Source organism: Marmota flaviventris, chromosome 16, assembly GCF_047511675.1.
Source record: "Marmota flaviventris isolate mMarFla1 chromosome 16, mMarFla1.hap1, whole genome shotgun sequence".
NCBI lineage: Eukaryota > Metazoa > Chordata > Mammalia > Rodentia > Sciuridae > Marmota > Marmota flaviventris.
The window spans coordinates 78,371,961-78,390,474 of NC_092513.1; the positions used below are offsets into that span (position 1 = coordinate 78,371,961).

At 37.4% G+C, this 18,514-nt stretch overlaps 1 protein-coding gene across 2 annotated transcripts in view; it reads right to left on the bottom strand.

Moving 5' to 3' along the window:
* Sptlc1 (serine palmitoyltransferase long chain base subunit 1) overlaps positions 1-11,710 on the bottom strand; it is a 75,062-nt gene extending 63,352 nt beyond the window's left edge. For both annotated transcript variants that reach the window (XM_071602577.1, XM_071602576.1), the window contains exons 1-3: positions 11,626-11,710; positions 8,441-8,548; positions 7,452-7,546 (exon numbers count right to left, since the gene is read on the bottom strand). In XM_071602577.1, the coding sequence (XP_071458678.1) occupies positions 7,452-7,546; positions 8,441-8,548; positions 11,626-11,682 (260 nt within the window). In that variant the 5' untranslated portion in view covers positions 11,683-11,710. The remainder of the gene's footprint in view (positions 1-7,451; positions 7,547-8,440; positions 8,549-11,625) is intronic.
* Positions 11,711-18,514: the final 6,804 nt, after the last annotated feature.

An 18,514-nucleotide genomic window follows, 5' to 3' on the forward strand; every position in this document is an offset into this window, starting at 1 on the left:
ACCATTTTGAAGTTGCGGAGCTTAGCAGCTGGGAAAGCTGATTCCTGGCAAACCTGAGTTTAGCCCGAAATACAAGCCTGGTAAACCCACTGCACAACACAGAGTGTGCCTAATTGACCAGAAGAAAATCAAATGTGGAGAGGGGTTTACAGTGGAGAATACTGATAGTGGAAACTAGCACCTGGCCAGGAATTCGAAAGGGTACGGGTGGGATGTGAGAGACTGAGTTTGGGGACAGAAGACACCAGGAAATGTGGAGTCTGCAGGTGATGGAGTGGACCTAAGAATTAGCTTCTCCACTGCACCAGGAGAACCCAGGGGAGATTCCCCGGGTCTAGTCTTCCAGTGTGGACCAGCAACTGCAGCGCCCTAGTGGTACACAGATTTAAAATCTTCATATCAATCACCACTCAACAAGAACCTAGAGACTTCCTAAGCCTAAACTCCCCCTCCAGGATTCTATCTACGGGATTTCCTCTTACATACTAGCAACCCCACCCTGAGGGTGAAGCAGGCATCACACTCCAGACTCTAACACGGCTGAGAAGGGAAGGTGAGAAATATATGAACTCCAAAGGAAGCAATTCTTTAACTTTTGATCAAGATTTTTAAAATTTTTTCTTTTCTGTTTAATTGTGACCTGAATGGCTCATGGAGACCTATACATATTCATTTTTTACCCCTCACTTCTAGCATTTTGGAAGCCAGTTATTTTTCATTGATCAGTATTTAGATGTTTCATTAGTATATTTCAGTTTTATTTTTAATATTTTTATTTTTAATTTTAAAAAATTTTTACTTTATATTTTTTTCACCTGTTTCCCTCGATTCTCTTTCTTCTCTTTGTCTAACAGCAAATCTCTATTGTTCTCTTTCACTCCTTCTTTAGTTTTTTACTTATATTTTTTTCTTTTTCCCTCATAATCATCACATCCTACATAACTTCTGTTCTCTCCTTGTCTACCATTCAAAATTGTAAACCCTTTTGCAAACTTATTATCACTATTGTCTGCAATAACTGATCACATCACTTTTGTTAATTGTGACAATTAGCATTGTAGATGTCTAGCAGGAATTATTTGGTTTAATACTGTATATTGTTTGCATTGGTTGTTGTTATTATTTGTCTCCCTCTAAATGGTGAAATACTGGAAACCTTCAAGTACACTATAAGTCCAAAGGGTAGAAACTCTACAGCCTCAGACTCATACTGTTAGATGGGTAGACACATAAACTACATGAAAAAGCAAGGGAACAAATCACTCCAAACAAACCAAGATACTTCAATAATAGAATCTATCAACACCAGAGTTAAAAAAAAAAAAAAAAAAAAGGCAGAGAGGAGTTTAGAATGTACACAATCAAACTGGTCCTCCAGGTAAAGGACAATGAAAGGAGTGAAATTAGCAAGATATAAGAAGTGAAAGATCATTTCAATAAGGAAATAGAAATTCTAAAGAAAAAAATCAACCAGAAATTCTTGAAATACAGGAATCAATAAACCAAATTAAAAATTCAGTGGAAAGCATCACAAGCAAACTAGACCACTTGGAAGACAAGAATTTCAGGCAATTAAGACAAAATAAAAAATCTTGAAAATAAAGTTGACTGGAAAATTATGTTAAGAAACTATGAACAGAACTTCCAAAAAATATGGAAAAGCATGAAAAGACCAAATTTCAGATTTATCAGGATAGATGAAGGCTCAGAGATACCAACTAAAGGAATGCACAATCTTTTCACTGAAATAATATCAGAAAATTTCCCAAACCTTAAGAATGAAATGGAAAATCAAATACTTACAGGACTAACAGAACTACAAATACACAAAATTACAATAGACCCTCACCGATGCACATATTATGAAAATACCTAGCATATAGAACAAGGATAGAATTGTAAAGGGTGCCTGAGAAAAATGACAGGACAAATTTGGAGGAAAAGCAATCCAGATCTTAGTTGATTTCTCCACCAGGACCTTCAAAGTTAGGAGTTTTGGAATAATATACACCAAGCTCTAAAAGAAAATGAATGTCAACCAAGAAAACTATACCCAGCAAAACTGTTTCAAAATTGATGATGAAATAAAAACCTTCCATGATAAACAAAAGAATTCACAACTAGAAGCCTGCACAAAATATATTCAATATAACAGTTCATGCAGAAGAAATGAAAAATAAAAGTGAAAACCAGCAAAGGGAGGAACTACAAAATTAAAACAAAAAACAGATAATAAACAAAAATGACAGGCGTAAAAATCATTTCTTAATAATAACGTTGACTGTAAATGGTCTAAACGCATCAATCAAAAGATAGACTGGCAGACTGAATTAAAAACAAGACCTAACCACATGCTGTCTCAAAGAGACTCAGCTCATAGGCAAAGACATCCACAAATTTAAGATAAACATCATACACATGCATCATGTAAATAAGCAAGGCTTTTTATCCTAATTATCAGGAAAGTGATCTTTAAACAGAAGTTAATCAGAATGGACCAAGAACGTCATTTCATACTGTTTAAGGAATTATATATCAAGACATAACAACTGTACATATTTTTGCCCCAAACAGTGGAGCACCTACATACATCAAACAAACCCTTCTCAATTTCAAGAATCAAACAGACCACAACAGAATAATACTGGGTGATTTTAACATGCTTCTCTCATCACCAGATAGAATCTCCATACAAAAACTAAAGAAGGATAGGAACTAAAAAATACAATTAATCATTTAGACTTAAAAGACACAGAATATTTCATCCATCAATGCCTGAATATACTTTCTTCTCAACAGCAACAAATATCCTTCTCTAAAACAGACCATATCTTAGGCCACAAAGAAACTCTTAATACCTTGCATTCTATCAGATCATAATAGAAAGAAATTAGAAATCAATAATACAATAAAAAAGAGAAGCTACTTCAACACCTGGAGACTAAAATCAAGGATTAAATAAAAAAATTCTTAGAGGTAAATAAGAACAGCAACATAACATCGAAATCTCTAAGATACTATAAAATTAGTTCTAAGAGGAAAGTTCATTGCATTGAGCTTATTTATTAAAAGAACAGAAAGTCATCAAATAGATAATCTAATATTACACCCCGAAGCCCTAGAAGAAGAACAAATCAACACCAAAAGCAGTCAAAGACAGGAAATAATTAAAATCAGAGCAGAAATCAATGAAATAGAAATAAACAAAAAACAATTTAAATAATCAATGAAACAAAAAGTTCGTTCTTTGAAAAAAATAAATAAAATTGATAAACCCTTAGCCAAGCTAATGAAGAGAAAGAGAGAAAAAACTCAAATTACTAAAATTCGCGATGAAAAAGAAATATCACGACAGACACTACTGAAATACAAACAATTCAACACTACTTCGAAAATTTACATTCCAATAAAATAGAAAATCTTGAAGTCATCAATAAACTCCTAGAGATATATGTCCTACCCAAATTAAATCAGGAGGACATAGAACATATAAACAGATCAATTTCAAGTAATGAAACTGAAGACACCATCAAAAGCCCACCAACAAAGAAAGGACCAGGACCAAACAGATTCTCAGCCAAGTTCTACCAGACCTTTAAAAGAAGAACTAACACCAATCCTACAAATTACTCCATGAAATTGAAAAAGAGGGAATCCTTCCAAACTCATTCTATGAAGATGTATCACCCTCGATACCAAAATCAGACAAAGACACATCATGGAAAGAAAACTTCAGACCAATATTCCTGATAAATGCAGAAATAAAAATTCTTAATAAAAAGCTGCAACTCACATACAAAAATATACTAAAACAATAATGCACCATGATCAGGTGGGGTTCATCCCTTGGATGCAAGGTTGGTTCAACATACAGAAATCAATAAATAAAATTCATCACATCAACAGACTCAAAAGACAAGAGTCACATAATTATCTCAATAGATGCAGAAAAAGTATTTAAGAAAACACAGCATCTATTCATGATTAAAACACTAGAAAAAAAAAAAGGAATGAAAGGATCATACCTCAACACTGCAAGAACTATATATGACAAACTCAAGGCCAACATCATTCTAAATAGAGAAAACGGAAAGCATTCCCTCTAAAACAGAAACAAGACAAGGATGTTCTCTTTCACCACTTCTATTCAACAGTCTTCAAATCTCTAGTCAGAGCAATTAGGTAAAAGAATGAAATAAAAGGGATATGAGTACGAAAACAAGAGCTCAAACTATCCTTACTTGCCGACAAGAAGATCCTATATTTAGAAGACCCAAAAAACTCCACCAGAAAACTTTGACAACTCCTAAACAAATTCAGCAAACAACATGATACAAAATTAACACCCATAAATCAGTTGCGTTCCTATACACCAGAGATGAATCAACTGAAAGGGAAATTAGGAATAAACAATCTTATTCACAATAGCCTCATTAAAAAAAAAATACTTGGGAATCATTCTAACAAAAGAGGTGAAAGACCTCTACAACGAAAGCTACAGATCACTAAAGAAACTGAAGACCTTAAAAGATGGAAAGATATATCTCATGTTCTTGGATAGGCGGAATTAACATTGTCAAAATGCCACACTACTAAAAGCACGATACTGGTGAATATATAAAGTGATATATTCATATGAAGAACAGTAATTAGTCATAAAAATGAATGAAGTACTAATATATGCTACAAGAGGATGATCCTTGAAAACACAAGTAAAATGAGCAAGACACCAAATGTTACATATTGTATGATTTATTTTATATGAAATATCCAGAATAGGTAAATAATACAAGTGGATTAATGATTGCCAGGATTGGGTATATGGGGAGGAATAGGAAGGAATGGAGCATGACTGCTAATAGGTTTGGGATATTTTTTTGGAAGTAATGAAAATGTTCTGGAATTAGAAAGTGGTGAGAGTTATAAAACTCTTAATATATTAATTATATAATTAAAAGTTATACAACTTTTAATATATTAAAAACACCTAATTCAGAGGCTGGAGTTATGGCTCAGCAGTAGAGCGCTCGCCTTGCATGTGCAAGGCCCTGGATCCCATCCTCATCACCACACATAGATAAATAAGAATGAAGTTAAAAAAACAAACAAAAACCACCTAATTGAGCCAGGTAATCCCTGCTACTCCCAGGAGGCTGAGGTAGGTGGATCACAAGTTTGAGGTCAGCATGGGCAACTTAGAAAGATTCTGTCTCAAAGCAAAAAAAAAAAAAAAAAAAAAAGAAGGGCTGAGGATACAGCTCAATGGTAGAGTACCCCTGGGTTCAATTCCCAGTACCAAAACAAACAACCAACAAACAAAAGAGACCAACTATCCTCCCAAACCACTTAATTATGTACTTCAATATAAAGAATTTTATGTTACATAGTTATTTCAAAATAAAGCTGTTATTTAAAGGAATAAAGTCAAGATAAAATATTTATTTATTTTTGTGTCAAGTCAGTACTGAATATAGTTACTGAAAAAAATTGAAAAGCAATACACAATTTACCAATAAACAACAACAAAAAAATCCTTCAATTTTTTTCTTGTAGTTTTTGCAAACAATGTACATAATATTCTGCATACTAAAAAAGAATGGATACTAAGGATCACAAAAATTGAGGTGTTTTAACAAATCACTAAAAAATGATAAAATAATCAGTACAATGTGAAAAGTCAAAATAAAAAGCAATTTAAAAATATATAAAGTTCATACTACATAGATCTTTCCCAGGAATCTATTTATATTCTACTAATATAAGAGAGAAAACCAAGACAGAGCAAATAGACAATGCAGGAGAAAGAAAGTAAGTCCTGAGAGAATGGTGACCTGAGATTCCAGGGCCACTGTGTGCAGCAGCTGCATTTAACAACCAAGCAGGACTGGAGCAGAGTAAGAGTACTCTGGGAAGAAAAAAAGAAATGAACCCAAGAGATAACTAATGTGTGTGAAAATTCCGAACAGAGATCTATACACCTACAGGAAACTGAAGAGACAATACAAAGAACCAAACAAATGAGCAAGAAAAATGACTGACACCAGGGAAAACAGAGTGTACAAAAAGAAAACGCAGTCACATAACACTGGCCTAATTAATGAATGATATTACTGTAGTCATAAGATTGTAAACATTAAAAAATTGAAGGACACTTTATAACTGAACTCTGCCAGGGAGAGGTGGGGAGTGTGGCTGCTGTTAGCTGAGCAGCAGATGTCCTGCTAAGGGCGCCCAGAGAACCGCACCACAGCCAAAGCCCATAGCCGACTATCGCACCTGCTAGAGGAAGGCTGCCTTTTTCTCATCCACACAAAGGCTGGAAAAGAGCTCCTACAGGCTTGGGGAGCAATCTGTTTTTATAAAGCCATTCTCTCTCTCTCACAATTAGTGGCTATAACAACATGGGAATAAAAGAAAAAACAAAACATGAAATAACAGCATAAGCAAGTTCCTTGGAAAAAGAGGTAAATACAAGGGAAAAAAGCTAAATAGAAAGTGATTCCTTCTAGAAAGTAGAAATCTGGAGTGAGGTAGGATGGTAGATTGCAGTTTTCCTCATTAAAAAAAATTTTAATTATGGACATGAATGACTAGTTATGAGAAGTCATGCTCACATTTGAATAGAGGTACAGGACACAAAGGCTATTGTCACCACTCTTTCAGCTCTGAATATTAAGTGTTAGCTAATGCATTAAGAAAATCAAAACTATCTTAAGATTTCATCTCACTCCAGTCAGAATGGCACTGAATATTAAAAACAGCATATTATAGGGACATAGCCATATCAATGTTTATAGCAGCACAATTTACAATAGCTAAACTGTGAAACCTAGATGCCCTTCAGTAGATGAATGGATAAAGAAAATGTGGTATATATATACAATGGAATACTACTAAGCATTAATAGAAAATAAAATCACAGCATTTGCAGGTAAATGGATAGAACTGCAGAATATAATGCTAAGTGAGGTTAGCCAATCCCCAAAAACCAAATGCTGAATGTTTTCTCTGATATAAAGATGCTGATTCATAATGGGGTTGAAGGCAAGGGAGCATGGGAGGAGCAGACAAATTCTAGATAGAGCAAAGCGGGGGGGGGGCGGGGGGGGGGCATGGGAGTAGAAAAGATGGTGGAATGAGATGGATATCATTACCCTAAGTACACGTATGAAGACATGAATGGTGTGAATATAGTTTGTATACAACCAGAGATATGAAAATTTGTGCTCTATATGTATAATATAAATTGTAACGGATTCTGCTGTCATATATAACAAATCAGAACAAAAAATAATTAAAAAAAAAGAAAAGGAATAGGAAAAAGATGCTACTCATGATACAAAGGAAAACTATGGGTACCTAGAGATGAATCTATTGAAAAAGTACGCACTTTGGCAAACATAACCAGAGAAAACCAAATTCAAGTTCTTCAAATAGCAAAACCAATTTACCCTGAAACAATGTTATAGTTGAGAGCAGGATGGTCTTTTGAAACAGGAGAAACAAGAGGTTCCGGTTGCCATTCTTCGATCAATTCTTCCTTTTCCTACAGGAGAAAAGGGTTACAACTCAGCACTGTCATTTCACACAGTCTTCAGCAATCTCTAAACTACGGGTGTAGCCAGGCACAGTGGTGCACACCTGTAATTCTAGTGACTCTGGAGGCTGAGGCAGAAGGACTGTAAGTCCAAGACCAGCCTTAGCAACTTAGTGAGGCCCTTAGTAACTTAGTGAGATTCTGCCTCAAATAAAACAGTGAAAAGGGCTAGGGATGTGGCTCAATGGTTAAATACCCCTGGGTACAATCACCAATATCAAAAAACAAACAAACCCTCCCCTACCAAACTATAGGTTGTAATGGAAATTCATAATGAATTCATTATTAGAGATAACCTACATAGCTATTGTGGCTAGAATGAAAACAGAATCATTTCTGAGTTTTATGTACTTTGTCCTTAACTCCTTCCTTATCACAAGCTAAAGGTTCTATGGATGACTGATATTTAAGAAAATTTCATTTCTATGATGAGGATTTTTTTTTCCTCCCTTACCATACACAACACGTCAAGATTCCATTTTAGATGGGGGTAGGTAGGATTCTAACTCCAAATGTCCTTTGTAAAGTCCTCAGGGAGAACTTTTTCCAGGGTTCAGAAATAGTTTAGCTTTTCTCAAGGAACTCATAATCTTTATATAAACTATTATATAGTTTTTCAGACTACTGCTTTCTCCCAGCAAATACAGGAATATAACTTTGAATACTGACTTTATCCCAAACTTTCCCAATATTTTGCCTATGGTGACATTTCATTCGTCTTAATTTCCTTACATTTCAGAAGATATTTTAACATATCCTGTAGAGCTGAGGCACCACAATTCCTTTTGAGAGAGATGTAGCAATTACAATCATACACAAAACAAAACATGTTTAATTTCTTACCTTGACTGTAAGATCAGATCGTTCTTGTAATTTGTAAGTTTTAGAGAAAAGAAGTCTGATTATCCAGAGTATCAGAATTCCTTCCAAAATAAGATGATAAGCAGGGGCCTAGAAGAAAAACATAAAAGTGAAATAAATAAATAAATAAAATATACACTTCCACAGCCTGCACATAACATTTAGCATTCCTGAATGTACTGCCTCTCCTGAACTTTAAATCTACTTCTTCTTAAAATTTACTTTCATAAAATAGACTTCTACAGTCTTAATTGAGTGCCAAGAAAAATATATAAAAGGAAGATGGCTGATGAATGAGTTTATAGCGTTCTAGTCTAAAGCTAGTAAAAATGTAGAAAGACCACACTGGTTTCTTCATTATCAGTTCCTTAAACAATCCAAATGTGGGCTTAGAAGCAAAGTTTAGCATTAAGCACTATTACCTTTGTGGATAAGCTTCAGCTTGTTCTTGGCAAGAGAAGAGTGCTTGAGTTACAGAAAGTATAACTAGTGTTAAAAATTCAGCCTTTTTATAAACATCCAGATATCAAAATAGATTTTGATATATAACTGAGTTTTCTGAGATGACACTACCTCAAGTTCTATAACCATTTTACCTGGACTTTTTAAGCAGTCCTATGAATGTATCCGTAAATGTGGTTATCAAAAACCAAATAGCTGCCTCACAACAATTACGTACTTGTTATTTAAAGAGGGAAAAATATTAAAGTTTGGATTGAGTATATAGGCTTCCTATCATTTAGTTTCTTTTTCTACATTAAAGATTTAACCTAAATTCTAAGTGTTTGTAAAGGGTTAATCGTCCTACATCAAACTTGTGTCAAATAATTCCATCCACTTATAAATTTGGAAGTAGAAGTTGAACACTAGAGTTCATATGCCTCCGAGTCAGAAAGACAAAAGTAATACCCCACAATGAGTTGATTACTTTGATAAATGATAAAAATAATCTTTGAGGTAAAATAGTAATTCTTTTAACTGGAAGATCATGGGATACATCCTTCCTATTTTTCAGGACAGATAGTTTTTACAGTGGGGTAAGTAGGTTAAAATTATACTGCATGAAATTTGCATTTAGGTTCTAAAGAAAAGAATCTGCAGAGAAATCTATGCAGTATATAATAGTCCAGATTAGTTTTCAGTTGGAGAAAGGAGTTCTGAAATATCTTCAAAGTTTACTCATCAATTGAAAATCTTTCAAAAAGAGATCTATTGGGAAACGTGTGTGTGTTGGTGGAAAAGAAAAGCTCCCTCAGTTTTTGGAGGGAAAAAATTAAAAATTACTTAAATGATTAAGTTTACTTGGTGCCGTTAAGAATTAAACTTGTCAATTTTAACATTGCTGTTACATCTGAAAAAAACGTATGTGATATTCTGGTAAAAACATCATCATCAACAACAACTTACTTTCAAAGCTCTCTTAATGTCTTATCAATTTCCTTTTCCAATTTCTAACAGTAGACAATTTCTCCTTCCCATGAAAAACCTCTAATGCTTCAGCTTTTCAAATCTCTTTAGGAATGAAAATGAAATTTTAAAAATCTGACACAGAATCCCAATATTTACAGCAGTATAAACTATCAGATCCTTCAGGTTAATTTAAATTTTTACTGGTAGGAAATGACTAACAAAATATTTCAGTTTAATAACCCTTCTATCACCTCCATCTATCTACTCCAAGAGAAGCTAATAGAGTGATGTGGAAACCAGTTGCCACAATCTCTCTCTGTTCTTCTGCTTAACTGTATGTTTTCAGTCCAGGCTGACTTTCCTGTGGAAGATTCCAGATATTAATTACATCCTCAGTCAGTTTGTTATGGAGTTCTGTACTCCAACAGGTTGTTATTGGAAAAATCATTTCAAAAAAGGCATTTAGAAACGTAAGCTAAATTACTTTCAAGCATTAGACTGAGTGACAATGATTTAAAATTTACAAATTTAAAAATGAATACACCAGAAATTGGAGACTGGGAAACTGCTGGCAAATTCACATATAAACTTTGAAGTCAATGCACAAATAATTTTAAAACTACATACACTCTCTATACACACGCACAGTTCTTTCTCTTTTTAGATATACCATACAAGCCTCCCCCAATATTACAAAGGACAAAGCAACTGGCAACAAGAACTGGTCTCTTCAAGACAATTTTAAAAAGTTGCTGATTCTCCCTTAAACGTAATTTATTCAGTAACAAATCTAAATATCCTTTTAGTTTTCTCAAGGACTAGAATTTAGCAGGTAGAGACTCCATCCCATAAAGAAATCACTCTAAATGAGAAACTATTAGTCTAGTGAATTAATAAAATTCACAAATGCCACTTCTTTTCCTCCTCAAGAAATGTTTACAGCTACATGTGCTTAGTGACTACTGCCCTGAACAGACCGAGAGAGACGCAGCAGAAAGTTCAGCTGTTACACGAACATTCTCTAAAAGCTGCTCTTCTGGTATTTCATAGGGTCTCACGCATCTCAAACGCCAGCCCTTTAAGAACTTATTCTGCAATCTGTATACGGGTAAAATGGGAGTTCATAACCCACTTGAATCAAAGTGTGAAATATGATATGTCAAGAACTATGTAATGTTCTGAACAGCCAACAATAGAAAAATTTAAAAAAATTAAAATAATAAAATAATAAAAATAAAAAAAGAACTTATTGTCTACCTGAAGTCTATTAAGAGACATAAGCTTTCGAGACAGACAATGGGATGACAACGACCTAATATGCCTCAGTCCTGAACCGTCAGCTGCTTTTCCAACCCAGCCTCCCCGTCCCGACGAAAACGGGCTACACGGTCCTCCAGGCTTTTCCGAGCGGCCGCTGCCCCTTCTCCGGCGCCTCCTCTCCCAGGCCCCTCCGACCGCGCTTCCCCGGAGCCTGCGCCAACTCCGTTCTCCCCTTAGTCCCACTCTGCTTTCCCAGGGCCCCCGTTTCCCTCGGCCCACTGCGGCTCAAGTCAAAAGCTCCCGTCCGGGCGCGGCGGGTCCCTGCCCACAGCCCACGCTCGGCCGCCGGGACAGCGACTCCAGGAGTCCTCTCACAGGAACGCCGAGTCGGCCGGCACCGGTCAGCCCAGCTGAGGCCTCCGACCGCAAGTCCACACGCGCCGTGTCACCCTCCCCAGGGCCGGGGGTGCGTGGGCCTCCCGGTCCTCGGAGCCCACCTCGTAGAGAGCCTGTACCATCTCCACCAGGACCCACTGCTCGGCGGCGGTCGCCATGGTCGGCCGCTGAGCTTCCTTCCGGAAGGCGGGTCACCAGTACGTCAAATAGTGCGCGGCGTGGCCTAGTGACGTCTTCGCGCCCAGCACCTCTTGGCGCTTGCGCACTGAGCCGAAGGAGGCCTGCGGGAGCGAAAGGGAGGGGTGGGGGCGGGGTAATCATCATATGAATAAACTATTTTATCCACCAAAGATATTGATGAATGAATTGACTATAACCTTTTCATTGATTTTCTGAAATATATGATGCAGTCTCTTTTATCCTGAGAGCCAGTTCTGGACTCTACACTGTAGCAATTGCAGCATTTTTACTCATGGTATTTCAGAGTGATCTTTTTTGGGGGATGGTGCAATGTGACATTTTCTTTCCCATAAGTGTTATATAATGAACAAATCAGGGAAATTAACACATCCATCATTTGTCATTTCTTTGTGGTGAGAAGTTTCAAAATCCTCTCTTCTAGTTATTATGAAATATACAATATGTTGGTGTTAAGTAATCACACCTCTATGGTATAGAGAACTTATTCCTCCTAACTCTAACTTTGTACCCATTATCCAACCCCTCCCAAATCCCTTCTCCCCTCAATTCCAGCCTATGGTAACCATTATTTACTTTCAACATCCATGAGATCAGTTATTATAAATTGCACATACCAATGAGATCATGCAGTACTTGTCTTAATGCATCTGGCTTATTTCACTTAGCCTACGTTTTCCAGGTTCGCTCATGTTGCGGCAAATGGTAGGATTTTATTCTTCTTTAGGGCTGAATCATATTCCCATTTGCATATGTACTACATTTTCTTTAATCCACTCATCCATTGGTGGGCACTACAGAGAACTGGTGGCAGAGAGATTTTTGTAAAGGCCATGGCAGGAGCAACAGGGGATACAGGAATGATGTGGCAACCTGACATCAGCAGGAGGCCTTTGCTGGTCTTCCACCTGAAGGACACAGAGAGGAGGGATTTTCCTGAACTGCCTTGCAGATGGTGGACAGTCTGGAGGGAGAGCAGCCCCGAATTAAGTAAACTGCTGCTGGTGATCTTGCTTAAGGCAGTGGTGAGTATGAGCCTCCCAGTCACCCTCTGTCTCTTTCAGTCTCCTGTGGGTGGGTGCCTGAGAACCAGCCAAGAGAGGAGGGAAGAGGAGAAATGAGACTTGCAAGGACCAGCCCTGTGTGTCCAGAGTGTGAGGGCTGTCTTCATGGCCAGCGGACCCTGAAGCACCGCACTCATGCCATCTGAGTAATCTGAGAGTTCTGAATCAGGGCACAGGCAGAGGGGACGATAAGAGAACTGGTGGCGTCCTGAAGCACTTACACTGATTTTCTGATGAGTTCTCTGAACCTTATGAAGAAGAAGACAGAGGTGTCAAGGTTGTGTCCTGAGAACTCGAAGAACAGTTTTGCCAGTGACCCGATGAGGAAGGTAGCAGGAGGAGGAGGTTTGGGGGGACACATCAGGTGCTGAGTGTTGAATGTTAACTTGCCACACATAGACTGCAGGGAGAGATGTTGAGGACCCAGCCGGGTAAACAGGTTCCTGACATCATCTAGGGAAGGAAGGAAGGAAGGAAAGAAGAAGCTAGAGGCCCAAGACCCAGGGCAAGGCCGACAAAACGGACAAAATTGGAACCTCAGGAAGGTCAGAGGAAAACCAGAGTGCTTCCAATGTCAGAGTGTCTGTCTGAGGGGATGCTGCCGAGAGGCCCAAGGTGACTAAGGCTTGTCCAACATAGCTATCGCTGGTGACCTTGACCAGTGCAGTGGGGGTGGGCCACAAGTTGATGAGAGTTGATTGCAGAAAAGTGGGACGTAGGAAATCTGAACAACTTCACTGTTCCTTTGAGGATACAATCATGCATTGTCCCTTGGTGTCACAGGGACATTAGTTCCAGGTCCCCCATAGAGGCTCAAATCTGTTATATAAAATGGTGTGGTCTTTGCATTTAAACTATGCAATCCTCCCCATGCATTAAATTAGCTCTAGTTATATTTATGTCTAACATGATGGAACTGCTATGTGTTATAGTTTGGATCTAGAATACCCCAAACTTCCCATGTTGAAGGCTTGGCTCCCGGCTGCTGGTGCTAATGAACTGATGGAAACTTCAGGAGGGGAACCTAGTTGGAGAAAGTAGGTTCCTGGGGGTGTGTCCTCGAAGGGGATACCTGGTCCTTGACCCCCCCCCCCTCTTTTGCTTCCTGGCCACCATGAGCTGAACAACTCTTCTCTACCAGATTCTGCCCACCACGATGTTCTGCCTCACCACAGGTCCATGGCAATGGGACCAACTGACCATGGACTGAAACAAGTCTTTCCTCTTTGTTAGTTGTCATATTTGTCACAGTGACAGAAAACTGATTAACACACTATATAAATAGTTGTTATACTGTATTGTTTAGAGAAGAGCAACAGGAAACACTTTTTTTGCAAATTTTTTTTCCAGTTATTTGTGGTCTGAGATTGGCTGAATGCACAGATACAGAGTACCAACTATACTAAGGTCAGTGTTTATAAGTATTTGACTTATTAACTGTTCACAGAAGCAATAGATTCCTTGTTGGTGTTGGTTTTCTTCACATGCTTGATGATTTTGGGTTATGTGCTCTTCTTTTAAAAACTTTCATGTGCATTTGTTTTGTGCTGAATTCATTCCATGCCATGAATCTTGTTCCTTCAGTGTTTTTTTTTGTTTGTTTGTTTTTTGTGGATAACTTTTTCTTCTGTGCAGCCTCCTGTTCTGGTTTAGGGGCGATTTACCCTCTTCAGTGAGGACCATCTGTAGGTAGTGGGGGAACTTATGCATGGGTTAATCTGACCATGAATTCTGTAATCACCAGGATGTCTCAGGTGCTTTGTCCACCTGGGTGTTCTCAATGACCAGAGAATCTACACCTAGCCCCTTGTATCAGGGCATTACACATCGTGTACATCTATCACATCACCTCACTGTATCTAAGTAAGTACAATTAAAATCATTCTAACTTTTTAAAAACCCCTTAAGATCAACATGTACAGTAAAAGCTCAGAACCCTTTGTGGACAGCCCCACTGGACTCCTGATGGGCATACTTTAGTGGAGTTTTTCTGAATCAAGTAGATAGCCAACCATTTTCATGGATCACTTCAGGCTGCCTTTGGAGGAACGGTGTTCTTAATCAGGTTTGAGTTTCCCTATTTATTTTTCTTCAAATGCTGTATATTTTATCTCAGACATCCCCCCAGATGATTCCTTTTTCTGTTAGAATTAAGTAACACTCTCATACTATTTCACGTGCTGATCTTGGATTCGAGTTTATTTGATGTTCATAGCTCTATACTTCCTTTTGTTGGAATGATGTGTTCCTTTGAAACTTTACAATAATATGAAAAAGTATACGTCAAATTTATTTTAGCCACTATTTACATGTATCAACATGGATAAATTTCAGAGACACTGTGTTTATGGAAAAAACATATTATATAAATATATTCATGATATGTTTATGAAGTGTATTTATGGAAAAATGTTAAGTGCATATAACCGTATAAAGCATTATGACATGTACCTATGAATATACCTTATGTACATAGGCATTATGTGTAACAAAGTTAAACATTTTAAGTTTATTCTTCTTGAGTACTAGTTAGGGTCTTTCCAACTGAAGGGCTGTATCTTTCTTCAGCTCTAGAACAGTGTTGTCAAGTGCTTCTCTGAATATTTCCTTATTATTTTTGTTGTCTCTTTTAAAAACTATTTCTGAGAGAAATCACTGGCAAAGCCTTAAATCGGATAGAGGAGTGAACGAAGATAAATATCCAGAGTGTATGGAGAGTGCATGGAGATAGACATCCACTGTGTATACAGAAATTCTATAAAGTAACAGTCATCACCACAACAAGCCATTCGGCTGAAAAGTGAGCAAGGACTTGAGCAGACATTTCCTGAAGTACTAAAAATGGTCAAAAAGGCAAATGAAAATATACTTGATTCCACCAGGTTATACACTTAAAGAGGTTGAAATGGTGAATTTTATAATATGTATATGTATATATTTTATTACAATAAAAAGTCCATTTTCTGAATATATATATATATGTTATATTTATCTTTTATATAAATTCTTTTCAAATTTTTCCTTTTTTAACCTTCTGCATTTCATCTTGGCAGAATTCCTAATGTCAATATTCTGGCTCACTAATTTATTTCTAGTGGTGCCTATTCACCCTCTCCGACCATTGAGTTAGTATTTAATGTCACTACATTCATTCATTCAATGATTATTTATAGAGCTCCTACTTCATACAGGCACTGGAGATACAAAAATTACCCCCAAAGTGCTTGTCCTCCCGGAAACTTACATTCTAGTGGGTAGTCAGACAACAAATAGATCAAGAACTTCTTTGGGTTGCACCCCTGAGTGGCTGGCATGAAAATCTAGTATCACGGGAAGTCCAAATGAGGAGCAAGTTTAGGAGTGAGTGTCAGACACCCCAGTGGAGAAACCCCAAAGGCAGCTGGATGTTTGCATCTGAAGTTCAGAGAAGAGATTAGGAACAGAGATACAAGGTTGGTAGTGTACAGAGGACTGACTCTAAGTGCAGGAGAGAAGAGCTATGAAGTTCTCCCTCAGAGTACTATTTTCTAGGTATGTTCTTTACGTTTGCTTTAAACTTGTCTTCTGCTTTGTCTATTAATTACACTTCTCAGGTATCATTTCTAGTTGATCACATTAGATATAACTTTCTGGTTAGATATTTGGGTAAAAAGAAGTTCTAAAATTCTAAATTTTAATTTTTTTTCTCATCTTGGACTCTTGACTGCTAAGAAAGACTGAATATGTAGATTGAGTCATCTACGAATTAGTGTGACAATTTACTTTAGTCTCTACAAAGATTGTATTACAATTCAACTCCTTTATATATCTGTATTTTCTTAGCTCTTAAGTACAAATAGTCATCTAAGAGTCACCATAGAGTTGAGGAAAGCATCTAGAATGAAAGACCAACATCAAAATAAAAAATAAAAAAATGTGGAAGTATTGGCTCCTCAACTGTAAGAAATATGGTGTAGTAATGTAAGATGTTAATTCTAGGAGAAACTGGGGTAAGGCATATGGGCACCCTCCTCGCTATTTTCTCATGGTTTTTGGTAAATATAAAATTTAATATACATTGACAAATTTATATTGAAATATAAAGCTCATTAAAAAGGGAACTTGGCAAACCAGTTTTATCCTGAGAGCAGAAGAATATATATATATACATACAACTTATAGTTTCAGGGGGGAAAAGAAGATAATTGTACCCTGGGTGGAGACATGGGCTGTATAAAGGACCATCTAGAGCTCTTGGGAATTAAAAATGTATCAGAAATATGAAAATTAAATGTGTTATTTAATTAAATATGTTATCAGAAATAAAAGAAAGAATGTCCTAGAAGCCTTATGAGATAAAGTTTTAAAAAGGCCTTATAAATTCAAAGACATTAAAGAGAGGGACTGTTACGGTTTAGATCTGGAATGACCCTGAGGGATCATGTGTTGAAGGCTTCCCCCAACACAACAAGGCTCAGAGGTGGTGCTTTTAGGAAATGACTGGGTCATGGGCTCTAAATTCACATCCATTGATACATTCATATTTGATGGCATTATTGGGAGGTGGCGGGAACTATGGGATGTGGGGTCTAATTGAGGAACTGGGTTGTGTGGGAGTGTGTGCTCTGGACACACTATTGTGTCCCTGGCTCCTTCCCCTCTCTTTTTCTTCTTTTGGCCATCATGAGGTAGCTTTGTTCTACCATGATGCTTTGCATCAGCATAGGCCCATGGTCCTGAAGCCTGCAGACCATGGACTGAAACCTCTGAAACTATGAGACAAAATAAATCTTCCTCCTTTTAAGTAGATTTTCTCAGGTGTTTTGTCACAGCAACAAAACCCACTAACTCAAGAATGAAAGACACAAAGATGAGAGAATCTTCCAGTTTATGACCTGCAAGATTTAAATACGCAAGTTCCAGAGACAGAACACACAGGGAAAGGTTGGGAGTAAGCGACCTAAGAAATGATATGAGAAAATTCTCAAAGCAGGACATGAGCGTCTAGATTCAGAGGCTCCATCAAGTGACCTACACAGTGATTATAAAGAACTCTACCACCAGTCATCCCATTATGAAGCCAGAGAATAATGAGAATAAAGAAAGCTTCTAGAGATTTCCAAAGGGAGGATGAAGGACAGGTCATGTAAAAAGGATACTTATGTGTGTAGCATCACATTTCTCATTAGCACCTCTGGAAGCCAGACGGTGTAAAGAAAGGAGGAGGAGGAAGAGGGAGAAAAGAAGAAGAAGGAGAGGAAGGGGGAAAAAATGAAGACAAGGAAGAGGAAGCAGCAGTAGTAGCAGCAGCCAGTGGTTTCCAACATGTGAAGGAAATGATTTCCAGAGGGGATTCCGTCACTATGGAAACTATCCAGTAATCATAAAAGTAAAAACATACAGTATATGTTAAGCCGGGTAGGTTAGGTTATGCTGCAGTAACAAGAAACCTCCAAATCTCTGTGCTTATAACAACAAAGGTTTATATCATGCTCATCCTACATCCTTTGTACTTTTGTAAGTGGGGGAGGTTGGATCCTGCAATTTGTTTCCTTTTGCATAATCCGAGTTTACAACATAGTCACTGTCCTGAATATTAACTGTCATTACGTTAGAGAGAAATGCTCTGGAGGGTGACACACTGGAAATGAAGTGCTCTGTCATGAAAGTGACACGCCACGTCTACTCGGGAAGGGTCATGGGAGGATCATGTTACCCTGGCTCGGAAAACAGAGCCAGAAGTATTTGG